Below are 19,093 nucleotides of genomic sequence, written 5' to 3' on the forward strand. Positions count from 1 at the left end.
CCTAAGTGCCAGATTCACGTCAACTTCGTTTTATCACTTGATTTACAGCATGGGAAGGCGTAGAAGTAAAGAATAGGATGCTTCTTTCACCACTCCATGCATACTATGAATTATTAGGGTAGCCACTGGCATTGCAGGCATTGTGCTTTCTGCCAACCAACGGCCTGTTAGTGCCCTAAGTAGCTTTTATGCAGGCCATGTCCATGATTAATGGCCAGAAGAAAAATCAGGCCATTTTTAATTCAAGAAAAATGATGCTGGAAGAACATCCGTATTTCTATCACGGTTCATCGTGTTGAACTGTTGTTTGAAAGGGAATTGTAGCAAGAAAACACCGCAGGTGAGCAGGACAGACCCAGCAGGAAAAAAACTCGTCGGGTTGGTGAAATCATGCCGGCGGAAGGCATCGGCTCGGGTGTCTCTTTGGTGAGAGACACAGGCGAAAAGGAAGTGGCTCTTTTGGTGCGTTTCCAGCTAACCGCGGCTCCGCACCGTTACCGCCCGCTCCGCACCACCCCTTCGGGGCGACCGTTAGGCGGCGAGCCTTCCCCCGCCCGCTGCCCCTCGCCCCGCCCGCTGCCCCGGCGCTGCTCCTCCGATTGGTGGGGTTGGGAGCGCCGCACTCTTGCTTCCAATCAGCGCTTTGCGTCCGTTGCTAAGGCGTCGTTGCCCGAGCCGGCCTGGTCGCTAGGGCCAGCGCACCGCACCGCACCGCACCGCACCGCACCACCATGGCGGGCGGGTGGCGGGACGTGGTCGGCGTGCGCGTCGCCCCCGCCGAGCTGCGCTTCACGGACGCCGTGCCGGGGCGCCGCTACTGCGCCACTCTCAGTGTCCAAAACCGGCGAGGGGAGAGCTGTCGGCTCCAGCTGCTGCCGCCGCGCCGGCCCCAGGTGAGGGGTAGCCGGGAGGAGCGAGAGGAAAGCAGCGGCGGGGCTGCCTCAGCCGGTGGGGGGCTGCGAGGGCTTGTGGCATCGAGCCCCCTCTCCGGCTGTGTTTGTGCAGCACCGTGCACCGCTCAGTATGCATAGGTAACAGCAGCGCAGCGCATCGTGGGCCCGCCAAGCCCCTCCGCCTGGGGGTCCCTGCCCTGCCTTCCCCTCTCGGACGCCCAGGCTTGTCCTGACCCCGGTGCACAGGCCCACCCGCCTGGTGCTTGTCGGACCCTCTCTGGGACACAGAGCATTGCTGGAGGGAGAAGTGCATCATCCGGCCCTGCTTTTGTGGACTGCTTTTTTTGAGGGAACTTCTGCCCCCAACTTTGCCCACCCAGGTAGGCCCCATGTAAGAGGCTGCTCAGGTAGATGTGGTGCTTGTCTGCATTGAGCCTCTGTGGGTGGAAATTGCCACAGTGGAAGTCTGACAGCTTATGAGACTCATTGATTTTTGCAAGTGGAGCTGGAAGTTAGTTAATAGCTGGATAAGCTGGAAGGAATAAGAGGCAATATCAGAGTTGCTTTGTGTTTGACAATCCCTGAAGGAGGGAGTGAGCATCTTAGTTTATTTGCTTCTTAAGAGAAACTGTAGACATTTCTATGATACCAGAAAAATAGCTGCTGTAAGTCAGAAAGAAATGATGTCCAGTCTTCCCAGGTCTCTATTTTCTTGGGATCATGAGCAATCTGAAGAGGACTTCCTTGTTCTATCAAATTGTTAAACCCATAGTTTCATTAGAAGTAATTCAGAAGTTAAAAAGCTTTTCCTATATATCTGACTACGTCAAGTCAATTGTTGTTACAAACTCTGTTTGTCTTTCCTGGAGTTCTGTTGTGCCTTCTGGAAGTATTATTCCTCAAGAAACCAAGGAGCCTATTAGTTCCTTTTTCTTATTTTTGTTGGCCTGGGAGGGCCATGTAAAGATGGATCATTTTGCTATAGGTCTGAACACCAAGTATGTTAGTATTATAGAGCAGCTGAAGGATGCAACTTTTGTAATTGTTTTCGCTAGAATTTCCACAGTGTTGACTGATATCAATATTACCTAATTTCTGTATTGTATTCTAAGGTTTTTTGAGGGTAGCAAAATTTTTATTTTGCTTGCCTGTGGAAGGCTTTCTAAGAGTTTAATAATCTTTTCCCAAGATAGCACGCTTCTACATTAATAGATTAATTCTTGAAACAACATTTCATAGTCAAACTTTTTCAAAGTAAATGTTTCTTTCCAGTTCTAAGCAGTTTACCCCTTTATTTGTAACCTACATGGGCCCAGCAAAGCCTATCTATGGTTAAAGGCTTTATATTGGCCTTCCATTAAGCTACATTTTATCTGTTAATTGCTTTCAATATTAGGATCAAAGACGTGAGCTTGCTTTGGGAGTTGGATGAAAGCTGATGTTGCTTTCTGTTGTAGCAACTTCAGCTATGAATAAGTATACTCTGAATTAGTCATCAAAATTATTTTTGGTTAATTGTGTACCTTAGAGTTTTTACTACCTGAATAGCCAGCCTTTGGTTTTTTTAGGGGAAGACTGGCTAAGACTCTACATGCATTTTGTCTCTCTCTAGAATTAGCAAATTTACTTGCTTTATAAGGCTGTTAGCGAAGAATTTTGCTGTGAGTTGGAAGCTGTTGGCTACTGTGAGTGCTTGATTTGGTAGAGTTGTGCTTATTCTTTGTTTTGTTAGTTTTTTCTCAGCCTTATCAGTTTTTCTTGTGTTTTGGAAATGGAGAGGCTGAATCAATTTTAGAGAAGAGAAAAGATTGCTCAGCTATAATGTTTGGGTATAGTGCCTCTGTGAGTAAATTTGAGGATTCATGCCTTATGTTGAGCATTTTAAAGGCATTAGGCATGTGATGACAATTTATGGGGTTCTACTTTACATAGTCAATTCCTGAAAGTTCTGATTTGTTGCTCATTGTCATTCCTGGATCTTATGCTACTGTCTGTGTGTACGTGGCCCCGAGGTGTACGGCTCTTATCTGAACGTTCTCTGAGGCGCTGATTCATAGAATGTGTGAACTAAAAAATAACCTTCCTTGAGCTATCAAAGAATGCATTTCAAGGAATTAATCGTTTTTCAACAGATTTCATAAAAAATTATTAGTACAGTATATCCATCTTCCATTACAGAGGATGAATACATGGCTGTTTAATTCTCTTTAGAGAAGAGATGAATTTTATGACTACTTGCTGCTCTTTCAGAAACTATCCTGTAGTTATGGTGCATATTACACAACAAATTTCCTTTAGCTGAATATCCATGTATGATTTATAAGGTGTGAAGTTCCTAAAAGAATAGGAGATGCAGAGACAATACAATGAAGAACTAGTAAGCTGTATGTTTTCATACTCCAGATAAAGGTTAGAAGAGTAAATTTAAAGATTATCGGAGTGACTCTTTTTCAGAAATAAACACTAACTAAACTGGAACTTTCTGACATCCACAGTAGAAACCTGCTGTGCATAGATGGATGTGAACTGTAAGGAGACTGAAATGCTAGAGAATGTCTAGACTTTGTTATGAAGCTTTCTTAGGAATGTGGGAGCTGCTGGATTCCTACTAGATGCTAGTGGTTCACTCGTGTTATTTCTTCAAGGAAAGATGGAGAGATATGCAGGGGATGCTGAATATAAGCAGATATGCAGACAACAACAGATTCAGTGGTGTGTTTTCTAAGAGAAAGGAAAAAGGTGTCCTCAGCCTTCACTGTTTCTCTTTTTCCCCTATCTCTAAAAAGAATGCAGTACGTAGACCTTTTGGGCATATTTTCAGTGTGCCTTTCAGTGTACTCGGTGTGAAACTTTCCATAGACCCCAGCTGAAGATGAGTCAGAACAACAGGAAAAATCTTACGCTGTCTCCTTTTGTTTGCTTGTTTTGCTTTGAGATTTAATTCTTGATGCTTTCTCAGATATTATTTAATGGAGAATGTTTTCAGTAACTGACTTCATTTCATGTTGTTTCAGAAGGTTAATGGCAGCAGTAGCAAAATCTAGAGCTCTCTTGCAAGGACTACAAATAGTATTTTGTTAAATCAACAGTTCCATGTAATTTGATGGTTTAGTATTCATTGTGTCTTTCTATGTTACTGTAAAAAGTCTGGCCTTTGGTAAATACGAGGAGGACTTTCTATTAAAATTCTTGCATATTTTAAAATCAGTTGTGAATTTTGAATTTATCTGTGTTATGCTGAAAGGGACCCTATGTGTAGTTTTTTACATCTAGAAGTGTTTTAAAGTTAATTTAAATATTTGTTTTTTAAATTGTAGTTTAAACTGATTGTGGAAAATCCAGAGAAACCTGTTGCACCTGGACTTAAAGTTACAGCTATTGTGGAATATTATCCTGACAGTGAGGAGGATCTTCAGGACAGACTACTTCTTTTGGTAGAAGAAGACATAGTTGATATCCCCGTGCTTGGGTATGATAGTCAAATTCCATATGTTTCTTGTACTGTTTTTGGTTTAATCTTGTGGAAAGCGTGCCAACTCATGTCACATATGGTTATGTAACTAATCTGTCAACTGCATGGAAAACAGTTGTCTCTTTAAAAAGGTATTTTTTTTTTAAGAGTGGCATGAAGGTAAGAAATTAATCAGCATTATATCTAAGTTCCTAGAGAGTTTTGGGGTTCCTGCCTTTGCTTTACTCTCTGTTGGACATGATAACTGGTAATTTCTAATCCTGGGTCAGCATTAGACAACTTAATCTCTTACTTTTCATTCCTACTGTCCTTACAGAACCGTTTATATAAAAGATACTTAGTAACTGACCATATCTGCAGAACTGGATTGCAGTAAAGTATACATTGCTTAATTCTAAAAATATTGTGTACATTTTAAAATGAGGTCACAAGTTCATTTTTGTCAAGCAGTGTGTATGTATATATGTCTGTGTGTGTGTCTGTGTATATTGCATATAACTGATGGGTATTGGTGAGCCTCTAAATGTGGCTTTAATTTTCTTGATATGTGTCAGTATAAAAAGCATATAGGATGTGCTTCAGGTCACCTTATTTTCAGTGTTTAAAAGCTAGATGTCTAAGTTAGAGCTGTTCACTCTAAACTTTCTTGATAGTTAGCGGAGATGAATGAACCCCTCCAAAAGCTGATTCTTTAGACCTGTGGTAGATATGGTTATTGTACGATGAGGTGAGTTGTTCTGAAGTTCCTGTCTGTCCTTTGTCTATCAAGAGAACTTAGAATGGGTAAGTCATATGTAAAGGTCCAGCTTTTAGATGTCTACATCAGGATAGATGAATCCCATCTCTAGAGTCATAAGCTATTGCAGATCATAGCTTTTGTAAAAATGCTTACATTACATTACAAAAATGATGTACAGATGGAAAGGAATTTTCATGGAGAATATCAAGTACATGAATTAAAAATAAAACAAACCCCCCAGGTCTCTGGCACTAGTTTGAAATGTGTAGGGTTTTACTTTCAGATAGGAAATACTTCTACATGTTGGTTGCCTCTTATGTCATCACTTTTTTTCCCTTATTTGCTCTCTTCCTTTAATCTTAAAATTGTAGTGTTCATTTAATGTTCTACTGTAAAATAGGATAGAAATTGCTTAATAGCATGACAAAGTTTTCAAGCAACTGTAAACTGTGTCACTTCTTAGCAAAATAATGTTTACTGTCAGAAGTCTTAGTAATAACAATTTTAATTATACAATTATCAGTGGTACTTATAAGTGCCTATTCTGTTAAACACAGTATTAAACAATGCTTTTATAATTTTCTCTGGAGTTACTCATGTGGCTTACTTTAAAGTAAAAAAGAAAGTTGGATCAATCCAACTGTCATTTTACTTCTGAAGATCATAAGCTTGAGGGCAATCTAATAACTCCAGGTAACTTTCTTGAGCATAATACACTACATAGAAAATACTCTAGATCTGCCAGGACATTTATTCAGAGCAAGCATCTTATTTTAGTTGCCTATTTTGTTTTCTGGACTAATAGTTTCTTTGCCATAGGTCAAATACCAAAATCTTGTTGCTATTCCTGTTAGTACTAGAATGCCCTGAGATGGCATAGCCTGAATTGGTATAGTTAAGAAAACTTATATGGGAAGCCGTTAATGATTTTCTTTCTCCAAAAGACAGGGTGGCTTTTCTTACGTTAATAACTTTGCAATTCAAGATGAACTCTTTATACATTTTTATTTTAAATTTTATTTTTTGTTTGAAGAATTAAGATATTATATGATAAATATAAGGTCTAGTATTTCTATTCAGCCCTCTGGCATGGCAGTCATGGCTAAGTATGCCTGTGTAAGGTATAAAAAGTAGCCGTCTCCAAATGCATTTTCCCAGAGTGTATCTCAGAGGAAGGAAAAAAAAATTCTGTAGGGAACTCTCTCTCTCTCTCTCTCTCTTTTTTTTTTTTTTTTTTGGGGGGGGGGTTGGATAATATTGTGGAAATACTTCATTTAGGGCAATAATGCTATTAGCAACTCCTTTCTGGAAAGGTCTTGCATTACATTGTTACATTATTAAAGTATTTCAGATGTTCAAATTTAATCAGCTTTTGCAGGAAAAAATTGTCAGTCTATAACAACAGCTTATTAATTTTGTGTGTGAAAATAATAAATATAATTTATGATTCTCTTTTAGTCAGGTTTTTCCACAAATTAATTTTGTATTATGTGTGCTATTTTTAGACAGGTTGTAATAATGGTTTAGTAATTGCACTGGAGGGTTACTAGATATATAATATAAATATATTATCATATTATTATACAATATATAATATACTAAATACATAATATATTTTTCTACATAAATTTTTTTTTAAACACCATTAAGCATTTTTAGAAAATAGTACAGGCAGTGAATTACTAGTTGAAAAATATTTATAGTTTTTTTTGATTAAAATGATACAGTATGAGTTGTCCACAAACATTGTAATAACGTACATTGCTACTACTAAAATACCAAAACATGAAATACTTAATATCAAAAATTGTTAAGGATTTAGTACTTAGTACTTTTATGTAAATCTAAGCTTCACTATATATTGCCATGTCACAAACCCAAGTTTTCTTATCTGCCACCAGTTTTGAGTTTTGTCCAGTTCAAATATGGAATTTATTTTCATTGTCTATGCTGATTATCACTAAAATTATATGCCAGCAATATCTTTTAGGACTTGTACATCCACAAAACGAAAGATCATTTTAAAGCATGTCAGACCAAGTTTAGAAAATACAGAAATAGACGATTACTTAGTACAATACAATAGACGTTTGCAAGTTGCACTTTAAATGTACGCTACCTATCTCTTACCTGGTAGCTTAGCTCTAGTCTGCTGTCTTTGAAGTTACATCACTTTCCAGCTTTCATTTCTGTATCTATTTTAGTTTAATGTGTACATTTACATAATACTCAATATGTAGAACTTCTGGATCTTCATGTGTATGTTCATAGCATTTTATTGGAAGAAGTTGTTTCTTTTAAAATTCACTGGCAGTTTAGAAAGAAAGCATGAAAAGATTTAACCTTTTGCTAACAATTTGTGCAATTCCTTCAGTCACATCTACCTACTTAGTTTAAAAAGTCTGGGAAGTGATTCATCCAGAATGTAGGAAAAGTTAGTTTCCCATACAACATTAAACTGCAATAACACTTACTCTGCTTACTCTTGTAACCATTTCTTTGATAGAAATGTCACCAAGAGAATTTTATTTCTCTTGTGCTTCTGTGACTTTAATATCGCAGTTGTTTGGTTTGCAAGTAAAATTACTTTTTAAGTATCTGCTTGGCACATGTGGCACTAACTCCAGTGGTTAATCTCAGTGATTTGTCTCTTATTTCATACCAGTTTTAGAGGCTGCATGATGTGCTTAGTTGCATCTCTGCAGCACTATGGAATGTTGATGTGCTCTATAATACAAGTGTAATAATTGAATTATGTGAATAATTGTTTGCCATAGAAAACATTTATACTTAAGATTTGAGATTTTTTTTTCAAACAAGCCAGAACTTAAATAAACATACAATCCCCCCCCCTTACTTGAAACTCTGAAGTTCTCTATTTTTTGAAATATAATAAATAAATATTCATTTTCTCTTAACAAAATAGTAGGAGATCATTTCGAGTTAGTCATTTCCTGGGGTAACTTCCATCTTGATTTACCCCCTCCTCCCCCAAATCTGTATTTTTTTAAAAAAAAGCTTGCTATCTTTACTATCCCATTTTTGCATGGTTCAGTAATTAAATCTATTAGGAAATCTGATTGCAGTTTATTCTCGTTAATGTTTATTTGAGGAAATGATGTCACAATCATAGAATTGAGGTTGGAAGGGACATCTGGGGATCTAGTCCAACTCCCTGCTCAAGCAGGGTCACCTAGAGCATGTTAGATAGGATTACATGCAGGTGGGTTTTGAATATCTCCAGAGAAGGAAATTCTCTGGGCAACCTATTCCAGTGCCTGCCTCACAGTAAAGAAGTTTTTTCTCATGTTCAGCAGAGCTTTCTGTGTTTCAGTTTGTGGTTGTTGCTTCTTGGGCACCACTGGGCATCATTCTGTTGCCGGAAACCACTGAAAAGAGTCTGGCCCATCTTCTTCACACCCTCCATACAGAAATTTGTATGTTCTGGTCAGATTGACAAGTCCTTCTTGACTTGTCAAGACTTCTTGCAGAGCTGCTCTCTAATAGGTCAGCCTCCAGCCTGTGCTGGTGCATGAAGATATTCCTCCTGAGGTGCAGGACCCTACACTTGCCTTTGTTGAACTTCAAGAAGTTCCTCACTGCTCATCTCCAGCCTGTGGAGGTCCTTCTGAATGGCAGCACAGCCCACAGGTGTATCAGCCACTCCTCCCAGTTTGGTATCATCAGCAAACTTGCTGAGGGTGTACTCCATCTCTTTTTCCAGGTTACTGATGAGTAAGTTGAACAGGACTGGTCCCAGTACTGACTCCTCAGGTACACCACTAACTACAGGCCTCCAACTAGACTCTACGCTGCTGATGACGACCGGCTGAGCTCTGCCTTTCAGCCAGTTCTCAATCCACCTCACTGTCCACTCCCCTAACCCACACTGCCTGAGCTTGCCTAGCAGGATGTTATGGGAGACAGTGTCAAAAGCCTTGCTGAAGTCAAGGTAGACAACATCCACTGCTCTCCCCTCTTCCACCCAGCCATTCTATCCTAGAAGGCTATTGGGTTGGTTTAGCACAACTTCCCCTTTGTGAAACCATGCTGACTTTTCCTGATTACCTTCTTGTCTTTCATGTGCTTGAAATGGTGTCCAGGATGAGCTGTTCCATCACCTTTCCAAGGACAGAAGTGAGTCTGACTGGCCTGTAGTTCCCTGGGTCCTCCTTCTTGGCATTTTTGAAGACTGGAGCAATACTTGCTTTTTTCCAGTTACAGAATCACAGAATGGTTGAGGTTAGAAGGGACCACTGGAGATCATCTAGTTCACCCCCCCCCCCACTCTTTAAGCAGGGTCACCTAGAGCATGTTAGACAGGATCGTGTCCAGGTGGGTTTTGAATATCTCTAGAGAAGGAGACTCCGCAACCTGTTTAGGCAACCTCTTCCTATGCTCTGTCATCCTCACACCAAAGTTGTTCTTCCTCATATTCAGCTGGAACTTTCTGTGCTTCAGTGTGTGCCCATTGCCTCTTGTCCTGTCACTTGGCACCACTGAAAAGAGTCTGGCCCCATCTCTTGATGCCCTCCTTTAAGCTATTTATAGATGTTGATAAGATCTCCTCTCAGTCTTCTCTTTTGAGTCCTAAGGTACCTCTCCTGTTCTCCATGACCTTTCAAAGATGATGGAGAGTGGCCTAGCAATAACATCTGTCAGCTCCCTCAGCACTCGTAGGTGCATCCCATCAGGCCAGGGTTTTTTGGTCCCAGGTTTGCCTAAATTATCTCTAACCCAATCTTCCTTAACTAAGGGAAAGTCTTCCTTTTTCCAGACTTTCTCCAATGTCTCAAATGTCAGAGATTTTCAAGGGCTGCCCTTAGCAGTAAAGACTGAAGCAAAGAAGGCATTCAGTAACTCTGCCCTCTCTGTATCCTTTGTTACCAGGGTCCCCCACCCCATTCAGTAGCGGGCCCATGTTTTCCCCAGTCTTCCTTGTGGTGCTGATGTATTTGAAAAAGCCCTTGTTGTCCTTGACATCCCTTGCCAGATTTAATTTCAAATGGGCCTTGGCCTTCCTAGTCCCATCCCTGCATACTTGAATGACGTCCCTGTATAGCTCCCAAGAGGCCTGTCCCTGCTTCCATCTTCTGTACACTTTCTTCTTTTTTTTTGAGTTTTGTCAGGAGCTCATAGTTCATCCATGCAGGTCTCTTGCCCACTTTTCTTGACTTCCTGCTCATTGAGATGCATTCTCATTGAGCTGGTTGAGGTGATCCTTGAGTGTTAACCAGCTTTCTTGGACTCCTCTTCTTCCTTGGCCCTATCTGATGCAATTCTTCCAAGCAGCCGGTCTCTGAAGAGGCCAAAGTTTGCTCTCCTGAAGTCTATGGCTGTGCTCCTAGTTATTGCTCTGTTTCCCCCTGAACTCCACTGTCTCATGGTCACTGCTGCCAAGGCTGCCCCCAACCTTCGTATCTCCAGCCAGCTCCTCCTTGTTTGTAAGTACAAGGTCCATCAGTGTACCTCTCTTTGTTGGCTTCTCCATCACCTATGTCAGAAATTCATCATCAGTACTCTCCAGGAACCTCCTGGACTGTTTGTACCTAGCTATGTTGTCTTTCCAGCAGATACCAAGGTAGCCGAAGTCCCCTGTGAGAACCAGGGCCTGTGATCGTGAGGCTATTTCCAGCTGTCTGTAGAAGGCCTCATCTACTTCCTCTTCCTGATCAGGTGACCTGTAGCAAACACTTACAACAGTGTCACCCATGCTAGTCTGTCCCTTAATCCTTACCCATAAACTCTTAACCTGCTCATTGTCCATCTCTAAGCAGAGCTCCCTACATTGCAGTTGCTTTCTCACATAAAGGGCAACTCCACCACCTCACCTTCCTGGCCTGTGCTTCCTAAAGAGTTTGTAGCTATCCATGGCAGTCTTCCAATCATGTGAGCTATCCCTCCATGTCTCCGTAATCACAGTGAGATCATAGCCCTGCAACTGTGCACAAATATCTATTTCCTCCTGTTTATTCCCCATGCTGTGTACATTTTTGTACAGGCAGTTCAGAGAGGTATCTGAGCATACTGATTTCCTGGAATGTGTGTGAGAGGTTTCCCCATAGTCTTGTCTTGTGGGGACTTACCTGCCTGCATGCAAATGTTTGAGGTATCCCCACTTGAGTTCTCTTTTCCTGATTGTGTGGTGACTTTAACTTTCCCCTTCCCCTGTCTTTTCTAGTTTAAAGCCATCCTAACCAGGTTGGCCAGCCTGTTGGCAGACACTTGTGCCCTGCTTAGTGAAGTGGATCCCATTTTTCCCAAGCAGTTGTCAGTCTTCAGATAGAGTCTTGTGGTCATAGAAACCAAAACCCTGTTGCTGACACCAGCTGCACAATCAATATTTATTTGTGTCTTGAGTAAGATCCTTAGGTCTCTTATTTCATCACAAGACTATTGGAATACTTGGTACATGTTGCAAATTACAGTCTTCTCAAGCATACTGTAATTTTTGATAGTTGTCTGCAGTTTCTATATCATATTCTGTTAGTCTAGACAATCTCTTTCAAGAATTTACTATGTTAAGTTTATGCAAGAGATAGAGAATTTAAAAAGTATATTAATATTCCAAAGAGTAAATTCTTTGGTTGAATTTCTTGATTTTTTCCCCCCCCCCTCTCCTTTATGAAATAGCTTATACAGATAGGGACTACCGAGCTTGGCCAAGAAGTTTTATTTTCCTTCTCTTGTTAATGTTCAGGTCACGAGATACAGCTGACCCCCAAGACTTAGCCTCCCTAACTCCTTTTTCTTGTCCAGTCTGCAGTTGCATCTTTTGTCCTTTTCTACATGAAATAACACGACATAGCTCAACAAATCCACTTTCTTGATTCAGTAGATGATTTTTTTCTGATGCTGCCTAAAAGATGGAAGCAGACCTCTGAAGAGGTTTTTTTAAAATTCATTATAGGTTGAGATGAAGACAGTATGAAACGAGAGACATTGAAATGCAATACTGCAAAAAATAGAAAGTGTGTCTTCTTTCAGTTGTTTGATAAGCCTAATCAACTCTCAGGTTCATTTTGCCATGCTCATTTAGCATTCTCATTAAACCAAACATGCAGATTTTTGTTGATATACTTGACTTCAAAACAGTTAAAAATCGTGTTCTGGACTCAGCTGGATATGAGCATCTTTTCCAGGTCTGGACCTGGAACAGCATAAGGATTTTTGTGAACTGGAGAAAAGATACCTAGTAGGTGTTGGTGTGTATACTGTGTTACTGTCACCCACAAATAATGTAAAGTATGCATTCTTCATTTAGTCTTAGAGATCTTTCCAAAGAGCTGAGAAATGGAATATCACAACCAAAAAAATTAACAGAGAATTATTTTCTCTACTATTTAAGATTTGTTGCAAATATAGTGTACTTCTATCACTCTGCCTGTTCAGAGGCTTATATTTAAAGAATATTACTGAATTGGATTTTATTTTGTTAAAGTGAAATACAAATTAGAACTTAGGAACTTCAAGTAAACCCTAGTTTTTGAAGCATGACTTATCTTTTCATTATGGTTATGCAGTACCTAATACAGTGAAGTCATCAGGTTGGCTGAGGCTCTTAAATAATACAAATAGCTTAGGTTATTATCCACCTATATTTGGTATAATAAGTTTTTCTGAAACCACAGAAGGTGTTTATAATACAAGACTGCAAACTGAAAATGACATGCATTTTTCTCTAATTTTAGTTCAGGCAACTGATAATAAAATCTGGTAAATGTTAACTTTGTACTTATTTTGTGCTGCAGCTAACTCAAGATAATGACACTTTTTCTAGTAATTTGTTTAAAGTTCTTGTACTGTAATAACTATATTAATTTATAATGTATACATTTCTATTTACATTTTATTTCAGGTGATTGCTTAAAGCTAAATGTTTTTAAGGTTAAATACAATAGTTATTGTAATTAAAGCAGATTGACAGTAGATAGATGTTTTTTGTAAGTGCCGTGTGTTTACCATATTGCTAAAGCGAATTGTATAAATTATTAGGAGACCTAGAAGAGCAGAACTTTTTTTCTTAGTAGTGTTCAAACTTACTCCTTTAAAAATCCCAAGGTATTTTCAAATTTTAGGGAAAATATAACCATATCTTTTCTCTGCAGGTTAATTCCATGCTGTTATCTGGAAATTGAGCCTGAGATTGATTTTGGTACAGTGATTGCAAACAGTAAGATCATTAGTAAAGAGATTAGCATTGCTAACCATGGATCATCTCCAGGTAAATATTTATTATGTGTTAAATTATACAAAGATTTAATTTTCTTGGAAAAAGAAAACTTATGCAAATAAACACCTCAGTGACCAAGTAGTTCAGGATCCTATACAGAAAAAAAAAATAAGTTCTAGGTTATGTATTATTATAGTTACAGATTTTGTGAAAGATCCTTAGCTTCTGTAAGCAAATACTATGTTATTGCTTAAGGAAGAAGAATGAATGTAGAACCTTGAATTGTCTACTTTTGAATCCCATCTGAGAGGTGTAAAAATAACACATGTTCTTTAGGTTACAATGCCCGGCATAAATAATGGCAAATCACGTCTGCTTTTGCTTTGTTGTCTTTTTTGTGATTCTATAGTCCTGATAGCTGTCTATTAACTAAACAAATACAGCTCCCTGTCCTTTAAGAGCTTAAGTCTTTGGAATTGACTGTATATGTTACCAAAAGATAGTGAGAGGTCTTTCCGCTTGCCACAACAGCTTTTGAAATCACACAGTTTTCAAAATACCGCACATCCTTCAACTTCCTTCTAGAGAGTATAAGAAATGTGGAGAATGTTGAATAAGAATGCTTATGTGACCCATATTTGACTGCGTTTTCCACTTGATAAAGTGGTAGGTGCCTTCTTCCCAAAGTAGCACAGCAACTATTCTGAATTTTAAAGAACAAATTTAAGGTAGTTAATTATTTTTGTTCCTGAGTCATACAGCTGTTTATTATAGGGCAATGTTTTCTGAACATGTTTGCTTTGTGATTTCCAGGAAAAATCCTGAAGCAACGGAAAATACATGATTATAGAAACAGAGAGATGGGTTGTAATTAAAAAGAAAAAAAAAAAGTGCCAAATGGCTAGCTATTTAGAACAAAACTTGTTCGTATTGTGTTAAGCAAAAATGAAAATGGAGATAGCTGTTGAGTAGACTTTCTCTGTCAAATAAAAGTCTGTTTTAACTGTTGACACTATGCTTTGGAAAGTGTGTGTAGTAAGATAGGTTTGTAGGCATGGGATAAAATGCTGATGAGATGATTATTTAAAGTTAAAAATTACTTGGAATTTAATATATGTGCTCAATATTGGTATTTTGAAAAATGTGGGTTGGTTACTCAGTCTATTAATTTGCTCAGCTTGTGAATTCACAATAACAACTTAAATGAAAGACTTGAGCTCAGGGTGACGAATGATTTAAAAGAGAAAATATCATAGTCTGAACTATGTTATACTGTGTGATATTTGTGAGCATTTCTGAATGCATGAAATTTCATGTATACCTGTGAAGTAGGGGAAACTGAAACACTGACAGGCTTTCCAAGCCTCCAGCTAGTTAAGTTTTTGGGAAGTTAGGAGCAAACCAGATAATTCTATTTTGTTAATCCTAAAATGGATTTTTTCCAAAACATTAAACAAATTTTTTAATATTTTTTTCCCCAAAAAGCTTAGTCTTTTGAAAGAAAAAAAATTGTATTTTCTAGCTAGTTCAACTTAAAGATGTAGTATATATTTTATATTATTAGCCATTATTCATACATACTAGTTTCTTGCCTAGAGAAGTGGTGATTACATGTAGAGGTTTAGCTAAACCATCATTAGTGGTAGATGTGTATGTAATTTGCATGATGCTGCAGAATTAGATTGAAAGTGAGAGTATGTTGAGGGCAGACAAAGAAAGAGTTGCTGAATCCATGTTTATTTAGGCTCCGAAAATCATAACCCAGCAAGTAGCGCTGACAAGCAGCATGTAAATTGTATCAGCAGGAAGTGCTGTATGCTGACCTGTGACTAAAGGCTTGCATTTCAAATCTCATCCCTTGCACAAAGTCTGAGCACTTTTCTTTACTTCTTCATCTTATTAGAGATTGTGTATTAATCCTCCAACTCTTCAGAGAATTTCTTCTTACCTATGGCACAGTGACAAATAATTAGTGTTGCTAATGAAACACACCAATCTTTTTCACATTTAAAAAAATCCTTAAATGTCCTACATGTCTACAAAGATTCAACGTTCTCTTTGCAGTAAATTGCATTGTGTGTATGTTAAGTTGGGAAAACTGTCAGTTACTTGCAGGTAAGAGACCTCTCTTTGGGTATGGATTTAACTTTCTGGCTAGTGTAGCTGCTTAGACGTGTGTATAAAATACCTTGTGATTTACAAAATGTTACTTACAACTTCTTTGTGATACGGCTGCTTTGGTTTGGAGTGTGAATACCTGTTACAATGTGCTGTGGCACTGGACATGTGAATGTAATATTTAGAGATAACCTGGAAAAAAATGGTCGTCTCTGTGTTACAACTTTTTGTAATAAGAGGCACTCCATGATTCCTATTTCCATAGGAATAAGTACTGTTTGTGAATATCTGCATTATGTGTTTTGTTATTCTATCTGTGTGTGGGGATATTCTTCTATTATGAGTTCTAAGTTGCATAACGTTCTGTTTCTTTTAGGTACATTTAAAATATCGTATGATGGGATTGTCCTGGTTAACATAGAACCTACCAGTGGAGTGGTAGAACCAAAAACTGTAAAAGTGATTAAAGTGGGTATCTGTACAGATGTACCGAGAATCATCAAAGAAGTGATAAAGTAAGTTAGTGTGTGATTGCATAAATCCAGCTCTATAAATTACTACTTCTTTTCTTATCTGAAAAAGTTTCTAGGTGTTAGTTCCACAGTTCCAAATTTATTTTCAGTAAATTAATTTGTTGATTATGTTGTCTCCGCAGCACAGTCATGCATAAATTGTGTACTCAGTTGGGTTGTTAAAGATCTTTCATAATAACTAATGACATAGGATAGATGTACATGTCTCAGTATACTACTAGCCAAGAGCTACTGTATCTTCCTTCTTTCTACATATTCTGTCTTCCTTAATTTTCTGAACTTCTGTAGCTTTGCTATTTTTCTTTTGGCTGGTTCTATCTTACTAGTCTAAAAACATGATGTCCATTGGTGTTTCTTATTTTAAATAGAAGGGATCTGCTTAAAATAATCACTAACATTCTTACAAAGGGTATTTTTAAAAGCCAACCTTTTCTCTCTTTAAATCATAAGTACAGACTTAGGAAATGCCAAAATTTGGAACTGGATACTAATTTGGAAAATATATTTCAATTCTGCTATTTTATAATAGTGAAGAATGTTTGATTTTTGTTGTTTTTTTTTAATTAGTAAGATTTATGACTCAAAAAGGCAAAGTGTGGTTCTGTTTCATGCTTTGCATTCTGTAGCCTGTTGGAAAAGGAGAAATATTCTATTAGCAATAGTGACAAGAGAGTCAATGTCAGTAGTCTCCCTGACAACTAAATCCTCCTTCATAGGAAAGGAATGTTTTCTTTGGTTACTGAGTCTCAACCTTTTGGTTGCAAAGTGTTATGTCTTCTGCTGTCCGTTGCTTGCTATGCTGGCTAACACCACTGTTTTTTTCCTCCCATCTTGGAAAAAGTGCCACAGTCTCCAGCAATCTAGCAGGTTGTACATCAGTTAAAACTGAAAACACGTAACTTCTCAGAGCTCAGATCTGATCTTTCACCTGTAGCCTGCTGCCTTTTTTCGTAACTTCAGTGCGTAAAAATCATTGTTAAATTCTAAGTAATTCTGTTAGTGAAGTCAACATTTTTAGTCTTTTAGAATAAATGCTAGCCTTTTAGAATAAATGAAATCTTTGTTTCCTTGTCAAGCCGTACGCAAATATTTCTTTTAACTAAATAGGTAGTATTGAAAGTTTACTGGAGGTCTGTGTCAGGACTTCGACTTGGAGAAAAGTACAATTTTGATTGAAAAAAAACCAACTTTGGTTGCCTCCATTTGCCATGGGCCTGTAAGCAGCACGCGCTAAATTCCTTTCAGAGGAAACTACTCTCTTGTATTTTTTGGAGGTTTCTTTTTCATCTAGGAGAACCCAGCCATGGTCAGTTGGAAGCTGAGATAAGGTATCTAGAGAATTTGAGATCCTCTCCCAAATTCCTTGGGTAGTATACATATGGGATCATGCAAAACAAAGATTTTCTTTTCTTCTTCCTCAGTTCAGAAGATTTTGAAAAAGATAGTTCATTCTATTAGAACAGTATATTATGTTACTAAACTCGATTATTTTATGTAACAAGAACAAGAAAGCTTGTTTAAGTAGAATTCTAATAACGAATATTTATACAATGTCTACGTGGTCCTGTGGTATTCTGAGGTATCATCAAATTCAAGCACTCAGGCAAGAACAGGCACAGTTCTGTGTTTATTCAGATGAACTTCTAGCTCCAATTGCCTGAGAGAAAATTACTAACTACTCACCAAAAGCAAGATCCCTATGGAGAAATTTGAAAAAAAAGGAACAGTTAGTTGTCTGTGAGCATCATGGATTCTTTGAGATGTTATAACTTCCAACAATATTGTGCTAACACAGTAAAAAAACAAGACCAGAAACAACTCCTCCCCCACCTCTTGCCCCCAAATCTGTACATCTAATGTGTGATTCCTCCATTTTGTTCTTTTGGCAGTGGGAGGGAACCAAATTTTTTTTGCACGACATGACTTTCTTGATCGCTAATGTTTCTGTTAAATATTGAATTGTCAAGTATGCTTATTTTTATGCCTGGCTTATGTACGGAAAGCCAGTGGTTTAGTTTAAATGCTCTGGTGTGATTCAGTTTTATATAGGTTCTAATATTAAACTAATTGGTTATTCTAACTTTTTTGTACATGTAACTTTTATCTCCTCCTACTGTCCTGACAGAGTGGAGCTAGAAGGACAAGACTGCACTGAGCTGTGCATCAAAGCTGTTGTGGTTGAACAAGTTCTTAAAGTTCTAGGGATGCCTTGTGGAAATGAATTGAAATGCATTCATTTTGGATCTGTTTACTTTGGGTCTTCAAAGACTGAACAAGTATCTCTGTACAATAAAAGTCCAGAGTGTATGGACTGGGTAGCAGTACTGGAGGACAATGCTATTGGAGGAGAGATGGTAAGAAAATGGTGTTCTAGTTTTTATTTTAGTTGAAAGCTTCTTTTCATTTCTGCTTTTTCATTTTTGTTTCTCAAGATCCATGCTCTAGTATTGTTTCCTGTGTCAAAATTTCCTGATCATAGACTTACTGCAATTTCTGTTAATAAACAGAAATTTTACTATAATTTAACCTTTGAATTAAATTTTTCAGATATTGCTGTTTAACCATGTGGCATAGCATTAATTGTGCTAAATATGTTCCCATATTATTCTATGGGTAGTTTTTTTTGACCTACTGGATTCGTCATCATTTAGTAGCAGTTACTAAAACATATTTTCATATTCCAAGATGCTCAGCACTAATGATTTCACTTAGTTTTCTCTGACAATGAAATCATCTGAGTGAGCATCATGCTTGTAAAAAGGACTTGAAAATACTGACTTTAAATTTAAGTCCAAAAATTAATAAGCTGTGTAATATGAAACTATTTTGTGTTAAGAGCAACGTGATGTCTTACTCCTGTATTACTTACATTATTATGTTTTTCTACTTGTTACACTTTCATATCTTTAGCATATTTGAGGAGAAGGAAAAGCAGAAGTAGGACTGACTAAATTGTTAATATATTCCTCATTTTGGTTATTTTGTAGGGGACAGATCTTCAGAAGAGTACAGATGCTGTTTTACAAGACTTAAGCTTCATAAATAGAACAAAAGATCTAGATATCTCCACCTTAATTTTGTGCATTCCCAATCAGGGAACCTTGCTGCCTTATCAGAAATCTGTGATTACGTTGTGCTTTAGTCCAGCGTAAGTACCTGATCCAA

General features: G+C 38.0%; 1 protein-coding gene across 1 annotated transcript in view; it reads left to right on the forward strand.

Annotated features, from left to right (window-relative positions):
* Window positions 1–731: 731 nt before the first annotated feature.
* Window positions 732–19,093, forward strand: part of CFAP47 (cilia and flagella associated protein 47) — a 362,418-nt gene continuing 344,056 nt past the window's right edge. Inside the window, exons 1-7 of the mRNA XM_062577000.1 lie at window positions 732–893; window positions 4,211–4,362; window positions 11,110–11,118; window positions 13,213–13,328; window positions 15,772–15,910; window positions 18,054–18,282; window positions 18,916–19,076. Coding sequence (XP_062432984.1) covers window positions 732–893; window positions 4,211–4,362; window positions 11,110–11,118; window positions 13,213–13,328; window positions 15,772–15,910; window positions 18,054–18,282; window positions 18,916–19,076 — 968 coding nt within the window. The remainder of the gene's footprint in view (window positions 894–4,210; window positions 4,363–11,109; window positions 11,119–13,212; window positions 13,329–15,771; window positions 15,911–18,053; window positions 18,283–18,915; window positions 19,077–19,093) is intronic.

This window comes from Rhea pennata, chromosome 1 (assembly GCF_028389875.1).
Source record: "Rhea pennata isolate bPtePen1 chromosome 1, bPtePen1.pri, whole genome shotgun sequence".
Classification (NCBI taxonomy): Eukaryota; Metazoa; Chordata; class Aves; order Rheiformes; family Rheidae; genus Rhea; species Rhea pennata.